General features: G+C 48.6%; 1 protein-coding gene and 1 long non-coding RNA gene across 5 annotated transcripts in view; one reads left to right on the top strand and one right to left on the bottom strand.

The window, feature by feature from the left end:
* SMG7 (SMG7 nonsense mediated mRNA decay factor) overlaps window positions 1-14,657 on the top strand; it is a 49,478-nt gene extending 34,821 nt beyond the window's left edge. For 2 of the 4 annotated variants that reach the window (XM_071565910.1, XM_071565909.1), the window contains exons 15-23: window positions 1,619-1,763; window positions 3,611-4,005; window positions 4,975-5,340; window positions 7,067-7,216; window positions 9,560-9,640; window positions 10,186-10,345; window positions 11,578-11,748; window positions 11,861-12,012; window positions 12,516-14,657. In XM_071565910.1, the coding sequence (XP_071422011.1) occupies window positions 1,619-1,763; window positions 3,611-4,005; window positions 4,975-5,340; window positions 7,067-7,216; window positions 9,560-9,640; window positions 10,186-10,345; window positions 11,578-11,748; window positions 11,861-12,012; window positions 12,516-12,629 (1,734 nt within the window). In that variant the 3' untranslated portion in view covers window positions 12,630-14,657. The remainder of the gene's footprint in view (window positions 1-1,618; window positions 1,764-3,610; window positions 4,006-4,974; window positions 5,341-7,066; window positions 7,217-9,559; window positions 9,641-10,185; window positions 10,346-11,577; window positions 11,749-11,860; window positions 12,013-12,515) is intronic. The other 2 variants (XM_071565911.1, XM_071565912.1) reach the window with 2 other exon arrangements.
* Window positions 13,887-16,224, bottom strand: LOC139676681 (uncharacterized). The gene is made up of 2 exons (XR_011698694.1): window positions 16,176-16,224; window positions 13,887-15,543 (listed from the first exon to the last, which is right to left on the bottom strand). It is a non-coding gene; the product is annotated as an uncharacterized lncRNA (long non-coding RNA).
* Window positions 16,225-16,542: the final 318 nt, after the last annotated feature.

Genomic DNA, 16,542 nt, shown 5'->3' with positions numbered 1-16,542 from the left:
GTTTAATGCAGAGTTATTCAAGGTGTAAATACTCCTAGGAGGTCACTGTGATGAAATTGTACCTCTCAAGCCCTTTGTAGGAACACTTGGGACCATTGTGGGACTAAATATTTAGTAGCATTGACACTTTTGAGGTGAGATCAAGTAGAAGCAAGGAAGCAACTGAAATTTGTCTGTCTTGATTAATCAATTTTAGTTATTTAGATTTATAAAGTTAACTGTAAATCATGCAGAGGACCTTTTGGAAGCCATCCTTTGGAAATTTGTTGTAGCACCTTTGTGTTTCATGTGGGCTGGAGCTCCTGTTTTAAAATTCCATGGCAGGAATTGTCTTTGAATTCTGCAACATTTCCATAAAAGAATATATAGCTCTTGGTGTGGATTATTACAGTGTTGGGCTTATTGTGGAGAAAAAAGGGACAGCACAAGAGAAGCTGAATGTACAGAATGTGATGGAGGATGAAGGTGTCAGTGAGCATGAGCAAGGGTTGCATAGTTTGTGGTGTTTGACATCAGCCAGAACCTTGAGGTGGAGTTCCCTTTGGACTTCTTCTAGTGGGAGATCAAAGATTCACCCAAACCCTCCCAGTTTTACAAGTGCAGAAAGAACCCAACACTCCCATAATTTCTAAATGGGGAGATTCATGTTGAAAAAGATTTAAGAAAACATTTGGATGCATCTACCCCTGTAGTATTGTATTTTGGCAGAAAAAAAATGCCCTGTAACTTCTTTCCACTCAGCAGCACTAAATGTCAAAATAAACCCCACAGTTTTGGTTTGTTTGGTTTGGATTTTTTAATCTGGTCCCTGATACAGCCCTTTTTTTTCACTCAGCTTTGAGGCTTGGTGTCAGGTCTGCTCCTGGGCCCTTTCTGTACTGCCCGGGTTCCTTGCTTGCTGTCTTTCTCCTGCCTGCTCCATCTTGCATTCCAGGCAGTTCTGCTGAGCTGAACAGAAAGGGAAAGTAGTCTTCCCCTCTGTCTTCCTCTCCAGGAAGACCCAGACTGCAGCAGACTCAGAATCAGGTAAACATTACATTACATTCTTCTCTCTGCCTTTAACTGGTGCAGCTCTTTCAACAGAATACCCAGCAGTTACACAGTAAACCCAAGGAGGTTAAGCACTTCTGCTGTTTGTCTCATATGCTCTGGGTCAAAATAATTCCATTAGGCTGAGAGAATTCCCTGGGAAGAGCGTGGCAGTGTTTGCTTTTTAAGGTGCTGCAGGTAAGTAGCATCAGTTAGGCTGCAGCAAATCCCCAGGAAAAGGGTAACAGCATCTGCACTTTTGTTTTTAAACGCTGCAGGTGAGCAGCATGGTAAGTTCTTTGGACGGTTTGAGGATTATTATGTCTGCTTCCCATTCTCTTGCTAGAGAAAGAGCCTGTTGCATCTTCTGAGTAGATGCCCTAGAGTGCTTTTGTGAGGCAAGGAGTGCCTGAGGACACACAGGGTAACGTGCCTGAGGTCAGTGAGGAGCGTTCCTGTGTTCCAAACCTCTCCCAGTTACTTAGGGAAAAGCTAATCTCTCAGACAATCTGAGAGTTTATCTTTTGGCTTGACATGATGTGGGTAATTACAGGAAAAATAATCTGATTTCTTCATACTTTTGCATCAGGTGAAATCCCAGACGGAGATGAGGAAGACTCCGGTGTCTGAAGCCAGGAAGACGCCTGTAACTCAGACTCCAAGCCAGGCCAGCAGTTCCCAGTTCATCCCCATTCATCACCCAGGAGCCTTCCCTCCCCTTCCCAGCCGACCAGGTAATTTGCATCCTTCTTTTGAGGTGTGATTTATTATTGACTGCAAAGAAAACCCTGCAGTGGTGGTTGTTAGAGCCTCTGAAGGAAAGGGCTCTGATAATGAACATGGATTTTCATTTTGAGTCTTAACAAGTAGTAAAGAAGGGACATATCTGAACTGAAACAAGATAAATAAGATTCTTCATGCTTTGGAACCAAGGTCTGTCATGAAATCTGCAATGTTCCTTCTTGGTTAGTGGGTGTGAGATCAAGGGAGTTCACAGGAGGCTCTTCTTGTTGTTTATTCTAAACATGACAAGGCCTTCTGCTCAGGAGGAGGCGTTCCCAGTGCTCGGGGGGGGGGGGGGGGGGGAAGCATTCCCAGTGCTCGGGGGGGGGGAAGCATTCCCAGTGCTCGGGGGGGGGGGGGAAAGCATTCCCAGTGCTCGGGAGGAAGCGTTCCCAGTGCTCAGGGGGAAGCGTTCTCAGTGCTCGGGGGGGAAGCGTTCCCAGTGCTCGGGGGGGAAGCGTTCCCAGTGCTCGGGGGGGGAAGCGTTCCCAGTGCTCGGGGGGGAAGCGTTCCCAGTGCTCGGGGGGGGGGGGGAAGCGTTCCCAGTGCTCGGGGGGGGGGGGGGGAAGCGTTCCCAGTGCTCGGGGGGTGGGGGGGAAGCGTTCCCAGTGCTCGGGGTGGGGGGAAGCGTTCCCAGTGCTCGGGGCGGGGGGAAGCGTTCCCAGTGCTCGGGGTGGGGGGAAGCGTTCCCAGCGCTCGGGGTGGGGGGAAGCGTTCCCAGCGCTCGGGGTGGGGGGAAGCGTTCCCAGCGCTCGGGGTGGGGGGAAGCGTTCCCAGTGCTCGGGGTGGGGGGAAGCGTTCCCAGTGCTCGGGGTGGGGGGAAGCGTTCCCAGTGCTGGGGGGGGGAAGCGTTCCCAGTGCTCTGGAGGAGGCGTTCCCAGTGCTCAGGGCTCCATTACAAGAGATCAATCACACCACTTTCTTTAAGGCTCAGTTTCTTTTGCAGTGATGCTCATGTTTCAAGCTGTAGTTTGTGTGGTCTCACTTGCTGCTGTGCCGTGTGTTCCCTTTTGTGTGTTTGTGTGTCCCTTTTGTGGTTTGTGTGTTCCCCTTTGCTCTGGAGTGTTCCTGTCATACCTTGCTGCCCATGTTTGCTCATGGAATAGCTGGGAGCTGTATCTTCCCTGCAGCTGTTACGTGGAGTTCCTCAATATAAGACAGAGGGGCATCTTCCCTGTCCCAAAGTCAGCTCAAAGTCTGGCCTGTGAGACACAGAATTACAGCTTGCCTTCCAAACCTGGCCTTTCAGTGTGAGCTACAGGGAAGGAATTGATCGTGCGGATATGAGGATTTGTTTGCTTACCATCTGTCTCTATCTAAATTAATCCAGAGACTGGTGATCCTCTGGGAGGAGGTAGCAGACTTATTTTATTGATTGCTTCTATTTATTCCTGTAGAAATTTAGTCCCTGAAAATGTGTTGGAAGGGGAGGACACTTTGGGGATAATGCATCAAAAAACCCCAGACTGGTGAAGAAAAAGGTAGTGGGGGAATAAAAAAGAAGCAGAGAGATGGAGGTGTGGGAGGAGGGGAAACATGATTCTCTGAGGCACTTCCTGGCTGACTGTTATCAGTGCCTGGAATACTGCAAGAAAAAAATCCAGAACAAACTCTGAATCCCTGTGTGATCACATGCAAAGGTGAGGAAGGACATTGCAGTGCATGTCTGCAGACTGGTGCTTCCTTTCCTCATAATCTAAATAAACAGCATAGGAAGAAAAGCACCACTAAATGTTTGCTGGAGGGGGCCATCTGCTATGCCAAATTGCAATTAAAGGTGCATTTTCATCTCTTCCAGGATTTCCACCTCCAACCTATGTTGTTCCCCCTCCTGTGGCTTTCTCCATGAGCACGGGGTACACCTTCCCAGGTGGTGTTTCTGTCCCAGGAACCTTCCTCCAGCCCACAGCTCACTCGCCTGCAGGAAACCAGGTGCAAGGTGGGAAACAGTCCCACATTCCTTACAGCCAGCAACGGCCCTCTGGACCAGGGCCAATGACCCAGGGACCTCAGCAAACTCCACCTCCTTCCCAGCAACCCCTCTCATCTTTACCAGCTCAGGCAACAGCACAGTCCGCAAGCCAGTTACAGGTCCAAGCTCTGGCCCAGCAGCAGCAGCAGCAACAACAGTCCCCCACCAAAGCTGTGCAGGGCCTGGGGAAGAGCCCACCACACCACTCCGGCTTCCAGCAGGTAAACTTGACCTATGCTACGTGCTAAGCTTCGTTTAAAAACAAATTGGCAGCATTCCAGACTTGTGTTCCTGGATTACCTTTCAAAATCGTAGTTAAAGAGGTTTTTGATGGTGAACTTCTGGGCAAATTTGAGAAGGAGCAGAAGTTTGGTGGGTATGATTGTATGATGCTGTAGCTGAGAAGGTACGTACTGGAATGGGAATGTGTTTTCTGTCATCTTTTTTCTGTGTGTTTATAGGCAAGGTGTGAAGGTGATATTTCTGATCAGGTATTTCTGTCCCAGACCTTTGTGGTTTTCTTGTGTGAGTGTGAACCTTCACCCATACTCTTGCCTTTTTTGTCAATTCCCTCACAACTCTTAGATTTATACACACTGTGCTGGAGAAAAATCTCCCCTCTGGCATGTCTGGACTTGATGGTGAGACCCTCCTGGTGTTCTGGGCAGCTCAAAACTTAATAAAGGTTTAATTTACAGGTTTTAGTTTATAAGGTATAGGATTAGAGTAGGGGTTATGCTTGACTGTTGGTTTAAAGCTGGACTAGGAAGCATTAGGTGCCTGTCAAGCCTGAGCATTTTGGTGAATAACAGACAGTGCACAAACATTCTGATCTGCTGTCATATATCAGCATGGGCTTAAGCTCTGCCAGGGGAGGTTTAGGTTGGAGATCAGAAAGAAATTCTTTACACAGAGAGTGATCAGGCATTGGAATGGCCTGCCCAGGGAGGGGGTGGATTCTCCATCCTTGGAGATTTTTAAGATGAGACTGGATGTGGCACTGAGTGCCATGATCTGGTAATCAAAGTGGGGTTGGGTCCAGGGTTGGACTTGATGATCTCGGAGGTCTCTTCCAACCCAGCTGATTCCGTGATTCTGTGTGAGCCAGGCTGACAGTGTGGATGGAGACAGGCGTTCAGGTAACATTACTTGTTCCTCCCTGCTGGTGAAATCCTGTGTCTCTGCCTCAGTATCCACAGACAGACTCCTCGAAGCAGCTCTGGAACCCCCCCCAAGTCCAAGGCTCCCTGGGGAAGATCATGCCTGTAAAGCAGTCCTATTACCTGCAGGCCCAGGACCCTCTCAAATTATTTGAACAGTCATTACAGCCTCCTGTGATGCAACAGCAACCTCTGGAGAAAAAAATGAAGCCTTTCCCAATGGAGCCATATAACCAGAACCCCTCAGAAGTCAAGGTGCCAGAATATTACTGGGACTCTTCCTATGGCATGGCTGACAACAGGGTGATGGCCCAGCAGTCGAACCTGGACCGCAGGGGAAAGCGGCCCGGAGTCTTCCGCTCAGAGCAGGATGCTGTCTCCAGGATGACCTTTGAGGTAAGATCCATGCTGCCAGTGGTGGAAACCAATGAGCCTCTGGTGTTCCTGATGACTTGGGGGCTTCCCTGTTTCAGGAATGCCCTCATGTGGGTCAATGTGAGATTATGTAGAAGGAGCTGGGTATCATGGGGTATGTGGGGTTCCAGACAATAGTGGGGAATTCTCCGTTTTAGTTGGCAGTGTGTGGGGTCAGTCTCGTGAACATTTGGTTCCAAGTAGGTGTAAGTCTTGTTCAGTGTGGATGTGGCACTGATCTCTGCACTGTGTCAGGCTGAGGAACATGGCAGCTGATAGTTTCGGGGAAAATTCTGGCAACTGATGAAAACCATAAAAGCCATCCAAGTAATTGCAGTTGAATTATTATGCTTTAGAGGAACTCTTAACACCCCTCTAGTGAATTGAATGGCTGAGGCTGCAATAGTCAGATTGAGGCTGGAAATCGAGGCTGGTAGCAGCAGTCTTGTGCTGGATATTTTGTTTGTTTGTTTGATTTTCCTGAAAATCCCACCACTGAGAGTTGAATTACTTATGTAGCTGCTGGTTGCACTAATGGAATACTTTGCTTCTGTTCACGCAGTTGTGCTTATGTTGCTGTTTCTAAAACCAGTAGTCTCTTTTACTTATTAGCAACCCTGGAGTTGTCTGTGAGTGCTCTTGGTGATGTTTATAAAGAAACTCGAACGGAGGCCTCTTCAAACCTTTGGTTGTGGTGTGCCTCTGTAAATGCACTCAGGACCTGGAGAAAGTCAGCTGGAATCACTTGGCTCATCCTTCTGAGAGAAGGCACTCAGCAATAGGACAAGGGGGCACGATGGGCTCAAGCTCTGCCAGGGGAAATTGAAGTTGGAGATCAGAAAAACTTCTTTGCAGAGAGAGTGCTCAGGGATTGGAATGGGCTGCCCAGAGAGGGGGTGGATTCCCCATCCCTGGAGGTTTTTCAGCTGAGCTTGGCCGTGGCACTGAGTGCCATGATCTGGTAAAGGGACTGGAGTTGGACCAAGGGTTGGACTTGATGATCTCAGAGGTCTTTTTCAAACCAGTCGATTCTGTGATTCTATGAAAAGCCAGACAATATACAGGACCTGCCTCTACCCTGGTATGAGGTTATGGTTTTTAGGTGGAAACAAGGTCAAAGCCTTATCCTTGCTTCTAAAAGGGACACCTTGCCAGCACAGTGTGGTATGGAGAGGAGCTGTGCCCATGAAGTTTGACCAGCACTTGGCAGGTGTTTAGCCCAGTGGTCTGGTCAGCTGCATGCTGGTGTAGCAGCTGTCACCAGTGGAAATAAGTCTTATGGGATTTAAACTTTGCTAATAGAGGAAAGAAGGTGGAAACATAATTTTACTTGAAACCTAAATCACTCACAGGTCAGCTGTAGGAGAATAACTGTAAGATTTCTTGTTCCTTGTCCTTGGATGTGGAAACAGGTTCAGTGTGTGGCATGGGTGCCATGGGAAGCACACGCTGCACTAATTCAGACTCACAGCCTGTCACTTTGGTGGTGTGACACTGCTCCTTGTGCACATTAGGCCACGTGCCTGGGGGTGTTTCTGTGTGCCTCAGCACACTTCTGCAGCACCCCTTTCTCACCCCATGCTCTGCATGCTGCCTCCTGCCTTCCTCTCGCTGGTCTCTGTCTCCTGCTCTGGTTTGGCCTCCCCTTGCTGTCTCTGGCTGTTCTTTCTGCCTTCTGTTGTCTCACTGTGCTCATTTCTGTCACTAGGACCCCAAGAGCTCCCCTCTGCTTCCTCCGGACCTGTTAAAGAGTCTGGCTGCCTTGGAGGAGGAGGAAGAGCTGATTTTCTCTAATCCTCCTGATCTTTACCCAGCTCTGCTGGGGCCTCTCGCCTCTCTTCCTGGACGAAGCCTCTTTGTATGTATTTGATGTAATACTGCTGCTTCTCACTCTTAACTGGCATCTCTTTCTTCTGTGAAATTAAGAAATATGGAATTCCTTTCTCTCCCCCATCCCTCCTGTCTAATTCCCTGTCTCACCCTTGAGCTGGTTTTCAAGGAGGCCCATGATGCGGCTCCTGGGCCCAATCCAGGCCTGCTAATTTTTTCAAAAATCAGAATAGCTGTTTTTTTATAAGTACAATCCACAGGAGAGGTGTTGGTGGCTCATTTAATGCACATGCTCTTTTGCAGTTCTGTGGGCTTAGTAATAAAGGGTAAGGGGGGCACAGATTGAGCTGTGGGGAGTCACCAGAACAAGGGTGTAATGATGGGACAAGGGGGAATGGTTTCAAATCAGTTTGAGGGCAGGTTTAAATGAGATATTAAGGAGGAATCCTTCCCTGGGAGGGTGGGCAGGCCCTGGCACAGGTGCCCAGAGAAGCTGTGGCTGCCCCATCCCTGGGAGTGTCCAAGGTTGGACAGGGCTTGGAGCACCCTGGGCTGGTGGGAGGTGTCCCTGCCCATGGCAGGGGTGGCACTGGGTGGGCTTTAAGGTCCCTTCCATGCCAGGCCATTCTATGATTATAATCTGCATATAATAATTCCATAGAGGCAGGGGATGCTGCCCCACTAAACACAGAAGAGATTTCTTCCAAAACAAGATGGCTTTGGAAGAAAATTGCTAGGAACTGGTTAAATAATCACTAACTCTTGTATAAATACGGTCATTTTTGACAGAGAGGCTTTTTTATTTTTTCTACATTTTTGTATTAAAATATTCCCAGTTCGCTGGCTGGAGGGTCTTAGAGCTGCTGTACTTATAAATTGCCTCTGAAAATGCAGTGTGCCTTTCTAGTATGGCTATGAGCATGTTCATTAAATCCTACTAACTCAGATTAGTAGCAGTAACAAAGAATTATTTGTGACCCAAAATCTCTCATTAAGTCTGTTCCTCAGTTATTTTACCTGCCATCCCAAAGAGCCAGTAGCAAAATAGACACTCATTTCTGTCTCATTAGATTACTTTGCTAGGAACCCAATAGCTGCTTCAGCAGCAGCTTCCTTTGAAGCTCCTACTGTTGTGTCTGCTGACAAATGGAAGGGAATTCTTGGCTGTGCAAGCCATGTGGATAAGCAGAGTGGGAATTTTGTCTGCCTTTTAAAACCTGCTTTCAAAGTAATGAGTTGTCATGTTGAAAAGTGAGCTGCTTGCCAAGAAAATGAGGGTGTTTGTCTTAAGCTTACAGGATAAAAGCAAAGATATTCCAGATACTGTGGCTGTGTTAAGCACACGGGGACACTAGTTCAGGTTTCTGTGGTTTGAATCATAAATTTGAAAACATCTGACATGCTGAGCTGGAGTGAGTGCAAGAGGGCTTTTATTTGGAACAGGATTACAGCTCAGATTTTGGTTCACACGCAGTTTTACTTATGGCTTTACTAATTCTGTGGCTTGGTGGTCCAGACCCTAAATTTGGTGATATTCATTGTCCACCAGCCAAACTTGATGATTTTTCTTTTGTTTCTGTGTCAAGGATAACTGATTCCATTTCTTCCCTAAAGAGACTTGTTTCAGAGACATTGTTTTTAACTTCTTGGTCCATAGTTAAAATCAAACAGAAGGCTGAGAATATTATGCTGCAAAAATAACAGCTGTGTGAAAGAGGGTGGCACAGGTGATTGAAAAGGTCATGGTCCATAATATCTTTCCATGGAACCCCAGGGGAGTTTTGGACCTCTCTTTTAAACACTTGGGTTACTTTTTTTTTAATTTCCTCTCTAATTTATAATGGAAATGAGGGAGTGCTAAATGACACTTGGACTCTTAAAGCTAATTAAAAAATCAAAGCTGGGCAGCTCTTGCTGTCTAAGAATGTCTCTGCAGCAGGGCTGCTCTCAGAACTGGGAAATGCTCTGTCAGTGGCCATATACAAGAGTCTCATCACATCTGAAGGATGTGGAAGGTTTTCACTGGGAAGGTTTCATACAACCATAAGGGGTTTTTGGCAGGTATCTCCCCTCTGGGTGTATCAGGCAGAGTATTAGACTTTAAATTTCAAAAGCTGTTCTGGCCATGGGGTTTGCCTGAGACTCTCACCTGTTTTGGTTGTTGATGTTCAGATATTAATTACAGTTAGTAGAAAAACTACTGATTTTCTGCACTTGTTACTTTCCCCTGTCCTCCGAGGTGCTGGAGCCAAAGTGCAAGGAAGGTTTTAAACATGACCAAACCCACTTTGGCACTTTCTGAGAACACACTTTGCCCCTGTTCAGTACACTGATCACTAACTGCTCTCTTCCCCTTTCTTGGTTTCTGAAGAAGTCCCTGCTGGAAAAACCATCAGAATTGATGTCTCAGTCATCGTCTTTCCTGTCCCTCAGTGGCTTTTCTCTGAATCAGGTAAGTGAGAATCAAAGTCTGCTCCCTTTGCTGTTTGACCTTGCTGTCAAACCAGTGGAAAACCTGAGAGAAATCCTTATGGAGGCCTGATTTCAGTCTCTGTCAGCCTTACTCTTTGCCTTTATCTGCTGTCTTCCCAAATTCATCAGCTGTAGCTCTGCAGATGTTCTGATGGATCTTGCTGAGTTCATGAGCTTTTAGTAGAGTCTTGGAAAAGGCTGAAAAGGTGCATCTCAGAGTGTTTTTATTTCCTGAGCAGTGAATTACCTGTTTTCTTCCAGAGAATGGAGCAGGGTCTTAATAGAACTTTTCTGAGTACTGGGAATTTAAAGATTTTGTGAAGGCTTTGCAGTCCAGCCAGGAAAAATCTGTCCTGATTCAGGAATGATGGAATTCATGGTAAATAAAATAGTTGGGGAAGATGGGGCTGTGGAGCGAAAAAGGAGTTAGGAAATATTTTGATCTAGAATTCTTTCCTTTATACAGTCCCAGTCTTTGAAATAAATCCAACACCTAAACTCTTACACTGTTTGTTTTTTTTTCAGGAAAGATATCCAAACAACAGCATGTTTAATGAGGTGTATGGGAAAAACATGAATACCAGCACAAAAACAGAAGTCACCCCCTCAGTTGCTCACCAGGAGACTTCACTCTATTCTCTCTTTGAAGGGACTCCGTGGTCTCCATCCCTTCCAGCCAGCTCAGGTAATACTGGTGTGGTATTCCTTGTCCAGTGATTTAAGAGGATTTGACTTAATTCTAAATGGACTGCAAGTTATATGTAACTGGAAATGAAAAAAAAACAACACAACCCAAACCTGCTTGACAAGGTCTCTCGAGGTCTCTGTTTTTCTATATATATCCTCAGAATGTGAGGGGATTCTCTAATTAATATCCTGTAAGAACCTGGATTTTAATTCAAGTAGTTGAGCAGGATAAATGTTGTAGGAGGTGTTAAATCCTGAAATCTCTTTAACTCAGTTTCCTGACAGCCACTTGGGATGTAGGGATTTAACTCAGACATCCATATACTTCCAGTGTTGCTTTTTCTGGAAAAAGCAGGAAGAGCTGGATTTCAAAATTTAGAGATATGAAAGGGAAAAAATTATATGACTGAAGAGTATGGAGGAAAATAAAGATGGTTGTGGGGTTTGTTAGGTTTTTTTACTGTCAAGCAGCCTACACAGCACACCAGCTTCTTCATTAATAATTATCTTAAAGGCATAAACCATAACTATTATATCATGATTTTATTCTCACTAAAAATCCATAAGAGCGTGAGAGGAGGAATTAGTTGAATCTAAGAAATGAGTAGAATTTAAAATAACATCTGCACTGGATGAGATGTTTGGTTGCACTGAAACTTTTGCAACCAACCAGGAAAAGCCATTGTGGGTGAAATGGAGGGAGCTGCAAAGTGCTTTTTTTTCTAACAGATTTTTGACTCACGTGGCTTCAGCTTTCTCTCCCTTCACCTCTCCAGTCATTCTGCCCAGCCTGCACACAGGCTTCGTGCTCACTCTCCTCTCAGTTTTGGATTCTGGTCTTTTTAAGACTCAAAGAAGCATAAAATATTCCCAGACATGGGAGTTCAAGTGGTAAACTTGCAAACTTCTCAAGATCTAATCTGTTTTGTTTTTTTTTAATTGGTTTGTCAGGCTTGGAGAGAGATATTTTTTCAGTTTGGGAGAAGTTCTCGAAGAGACACAGGCTAAACTGGTTTTGTCGTGAGGTTTCCTGGGGTTTGTGTTCTTGTGAATTTTTCACTCAGAACTTAAGAACTTGCATTACACTCATGTAATGGAGGGAATAAAAGCTGACCTTCAGCACTGGAGCAAACTGGGTGATGGCAACATTTGCAGCAGCTCTAAGAAATTCAAAATTGGAGGCTGCTGCTGTATCTGCTGACCACTTTCCTTTTGCCTTGTAATCACTAGATCATTCAACACCAGCCAGCCAGTCTCCTCACTCCTCCAACCCCAGCAGCTTGCCAAGCTCCCCTCCGACCCATAACCACAATTCTGTTCCCTTCTCCAACTTTGGACCCATTGGGACTCCAGACAACAGAGACCGGAGAGTCGCAGACCGCTGGAAAACGGATAAGCCAGGCAAGTGCTGGGTTCCAGGCTCCTGCAGAGCCATCCAACACCATCACCTGATGGCATTTGCTTTGCAGTGGTTTTGCCATGTCCCTTTGAACTTGTATTTCTCCCATTTTAGCAATGGGAGGGTTCGGTCTGGACTATCTCCCAGCAACATCATCCTCTTCAGAGAGCAGCTGGCACCAGTCCAGTGCTCCCAGTGGCACCTGGGCAGCCCAAGGCCCTCCCGCCATGGAGGACTCCTCAGCTGTGCTTATGGAGAGCCTGAAGGTAGGTTTGGCTGAAACTGTGCTCAGGAACAGGTCTGTGGGGCCTGATGATCTAAGGGCGAGCATTAGCCTGTTGCAAGTGTCAGAGTTCAGTGTCAGAAGACGAAGGTATTTCCTGCAGATTGACTTATGCAGCCAATGTGGGAGGTGTCACCAGCGCTGGAAGACCTTACAGTTTTCCAGTTCTTCATGGTTTTGAGTGTTCTGTGGAACAAGCCCAAGCTGGCAGAACTGGAAGGAATTAGAACATTTGCTTTGACTACTCTAAAATTAGTAATAGTTAACATGGGATGAATTTTTATGGTAATGAGGATCCTGAAAGAGTTTAAGGTTCTTCCAGGGAGCCTCTTTTTGGAAGGCCTTCTTTGAAGCCTGGATAACTTGCCTGATAATCCAGGTATGAGTGATAAAGAAGGAGAATACAGAACACTGTCTCTGCTTTCCCATCTGTCAGAGGGGGGCTGTCTAATGCAGGAGGTGCTAGTGTTGGCTCTTTGTTTTTAGTCCATCTGGTCCAGTTCCATGATGCACCCTGGCCCCTCAGCCCTGGAGCAGCTGCTGATGCAGCAGAAGCAGAAGCAGCAACGTGGACAAGGCGCCATGAACCCGCCGCACTGAGACAGAGGAGGCAACCCTTGCAAACGACGGCTCCATAAACCATGGCATGTTGGGTCTGCGGGACTGGCCCACACAGTCCTGTGCAGGTGGCAGCCCTCTCTTCTGTTCCTTGCTGTCAGGAGGGCGTAAGTGCTCCACCGACCCACTGAGTGTGCACAAAACGTCTGCAGTGCAAGCAAACAACATCAGGAACTCTCCCATCCCCGGGCCCTTTGGAGGGAGAGAGGAACTGCTGTTTGGCTCACTCAGTAACCCGATATCACCGCCTCTCACCTTCTCCATCGTGCATGTCCCCAGCCACATGGGAAGTAAAAGCTGAGAACGAAGGGCAGACAGGAGAAGCCAATGAGAACTTCTCAATCCTTATCCCCTCTTTGGGGAGGTACAATAGGAATCCATTAATGATTGCTTCGCTGACTGAGAATGTAGTTGAAATTACTCCTAAACATCTTTATTACTGTCTCAGTAGTAAGATCACACTGAATTCTTCCGTACACAGACGTGCTTCATAGTCAGTGTGTAGCAATGAAAGCCCCAGTTGCTGCTCCAGTCACGGGTGGTTGGTGGCGAGGTGGGGCTCTGTCTCCTGCGTTAGCGAAGGAGTTTCATGAAGGAGAGTCTGGCACTTGGCACCACTTTGCCCAGAGGCTTTGGCCAGCCCGTGGGTGGGTTAGAGACTCCAGCATGAAATGCCCTCCTCTCAGTAGGTGTTTGAGCTAAAATGGGTGATGTGGGGCATCGCAGCACTCTGCTGAACAAGCAAGTTAACTGCTATGGGGTTTTAAATTAATGTGTGATTCCTGTACATTTTACTGTAGCATAGTGGCTAGCCCCACAAAGGGCAGGCTAGTCTGTGCATTCACAGCCTGACTCATTTTAATAGGTAGCTAGAAAGCTTTCAATGTTTTTTTGGGGAATTTTTTTGTTAGTTTTGTTTTGGGGTTTGTTTTTTTTTCCTCTCCATCCTCCCATCTTCGCTGAACGCTCGTAGTTTCATTACCATGCACAACATCTCACAGAAAATAAATCAGGGGTCCAGCAGGGCTGGGTAAATCCGACAGTCAGCCTGGACAGTGTGGAGCGTCCGCACCCCCAGCAAGGCACAGGTCAGCTCTGCAGAAACCCGTCCCCCCCAGCCCCAGCTGCAGCTCCAAGCTTTCAGTTCCAGAGAGAAATCCAAGGCACCCATGGACACACGTGCGTGAGCCACACACGGAAACAGCGTAGTGCTGTTCATAGATGAAAAGGTGCAGAAGGGAAAAGGAAAAACATTTTATTTGCTATTTATTAGGGGGAAGGAAGACTGGAAGCGTCGTTAAAGGACAGCGTTTTTGTTAGGTTTCCCAGGGAAGTTACGGAAACTATCTCAATGTCCATTTGCTGTGTTTAGCAGTAGGGGTTTGTGTGATGATTCAGGATCTCTGGGCTGGGATTCAGCTGCAGAGCAAAGCACATGCAGGAGCTGAAGTGACACTGGAGTCTGGGCAGCCCCAGAGAAAGCAAAAAGGGAAGGCGGAGGAGACGCGACACCCCTCGGGGGTACGAGCAGCTCCCCCACGAGCTCCACCTTAGCAACATCTCTGTTCTGTGTTGCATTTTGAAGCTGTATTTCCTTTAACGAGTCCAAAAAGCGAAGTTCCCACCTGGTGGTAACACAGCCCACCCCTGTGTGCTTCCCTCCAGCCCTCCCGGTCTGTGTCCGAGCTGTGCACCCCCAGCAGCTGCGACATTCCAGCGTTTGATCCGTCACTGACTCTTGCACCCCAGACGAGCTAACCAGGTTCTCCATCTCACTCCCGGCAGTGCCAGGTCCCTCCCAGCCGCACCGTTCCACTTGTGCATGAGCGTCCGGCCTCGGGAATGCGTCCGACTGCCCTCCTGCCCCCCAGCACCTGGGGGAGCGCGGGAAGGGGCCCCAACAGAAACTGGTTTGTGTCGTAAGCTTTTTTTTTGTGTTTTTTGTCTGTCTGTGCAAGAACTGCAGCTGCTGAAATCAGCTTTGCCTTTAATTAAACCATGTTCTCTCCATCCAGGTCTGTGTGTAGCATTTATTTCCCGTGTGACTTGGCTGCAGGCCTTTAAAAACATGTTATTTTTCTAGAGAAGCCAGAAGGAGGTTTGAAGTTGATTTTTTTTCCTCTCCTGTTTGAAAGAAACCTAAATAAATCACAGTGATCCTGGCTTGGGCTTGGTGCAGATAATTGGATTGTGGTTTTGTGCTGCCTGTGTAGTGTGTTTTACAGACCACACCAAAAATCTGGGATGGGAGTAGCAAGCAAAGCTCCTCTTCAGGTGCAGGCTGAACCTGGTAGGCATGTGCAGTGGGTGTTGGAGGGCACGGATCCTTCTGCTATTGACCTTCCTGCAGATCAGGATGTTGGCTGTTTTCTTACCAGATGTGTCCCAGAAAACTGCAGAGATGTTCTAGGTTTGAAATGACAGGTGTTTTGTTGTATCCAGGCAGCTCTTTAGAACGGATTCCTTTAGAAATAAATACGATATTTAGGTTATTGGGTCAGTGGGATTGTCCAGGACCTGTGTGATAGAATCCAAAATGGGGAAACTGCGCCCATTGCTTTGGAGCAAAGTTCTGGAATTCCAGGCAGTGTGTTTCTGTCTCTTCTGAGTGATCAGAAAAAGCTTTGAGACACAGCTCCAGCAGTAAAAAAAGTGTCCACTTTTACTGGTGGGGGGTTGTAAAATCCCTGTGAATCTGAATTGCGTTTGAGCAGGGTGAGGCTCTGGTGCCTCCTAAGCTCTTGGGGTTGGCAGTAATGTTTTAAGGAAGCAAATGCAGTTCAGCCTTTTCTGATTCGTAGCTTCCTGAGTGTTACTTCCCTTTCTGGATCCGCCGCCAGGGCTGTAACTGCGGGTGGCACCGCCCTCTCGTCGGTTTCCCCAGCTCCTGGCACGTCTGTGTGAAAGCTTTGTTAAGGATCGGGCTGGTGCGACAGGGCAAGTCTCTTGGCAAGCACTATCCGCGTCTCCGACCCCTCTTCGTCTGCGCTCCCCATCCCGTCGTCTCCGCACGCTCCTCGCTCGTGTCCGCCGCTCGGTGTCCGTACCTTCTCCCATCCTGTCCGTCACCCCCTGGTCTCTGCCCTCCTCCCCTCGTCTCCGTCCCCTCGCTCCTCGTCTCCACCCCGACCAGTCTTTGCTTCCCGTCCCCCCCACCCTCGTCTCTCCTTCTCCGTCCCCTCCCCTGTCCCCCCCGTGTCGCACTCCCTCCCCTCCCCTGTCACCCCCCGTGTCGCACTCCCTCCCCTCCCCTGTCACCCCCCGTGTCGCACTCCCTCCCCTCCCCTGTCACCCCCCGTGTCGCACTCCCTCCCCTCCCCTGTCACCCCCCGTGTCGCACTCCCTCCCCTCCCCTGTCCCCCCCGTGTCGCACTCCCTCCCCTCCCCTGTCCCCCCCGTGTCGCACTCCCCGTCCCCTCCCCTGTCCCCCCCGTGTCGCACTCCCTCCCCTCCCCTGTCCCCCCCGTGTCGCACTCCCCGTCCCCTCCCCTGTCCCCCCCGTGTCGCACTCCCTCCCCTGTCACCCACGTGTTCCCCTCCCCTCGTCTCCGCCGCCCCTTCCTGGAGCCGCCGCGGTCCCTCCGAGCTCACACACCACACCCCGGCAGCCGCTGTCCAATCAGCGCTCAGGCGCCTCAGCTGCTCCACCAATGGCGAGCCGGGCGGCGCTACATAAGGGGCGGTGCGAGGCGACCACGCCCTTAGTGCGTGTGGGGCGACTGAGGGTACGGAGCGGAGCCGGGCCGGGCCGCCTTTCGGGGGTAGGATAGGCGCGTGTTTTCCTTTGTGTTTCTCGAGTGCAGGAGTTGGGGGGTGTTCGATGCGTGTTGTGCTGACCTGCAGGGGCCGGGCGGGCCCCTTACCTGGTGGGCGAGCGCAGGGGAAGCCGTGCCCG

The sequence above is a fragment of the Pithys albifrons genome, chromosome 10 (assembly GCF_047495875.1).
Source record: "Pithys albifrons albifrons isolate INPA30051 chromosome 10, PitAlb_v1, whole genome shotgun sequence".
In the NCBI taxonomy this organism is placed as follows: Eukaryota; Metazoa; Chordata; class Aves; order Passeriformes; family Thamnophilidae; genus Pithys; species Pithys albifrons.
Note: the sequence above shows the minus strand (reverse complement) of the source record. Positions and strands in the feature narration are given on the sequence as shown.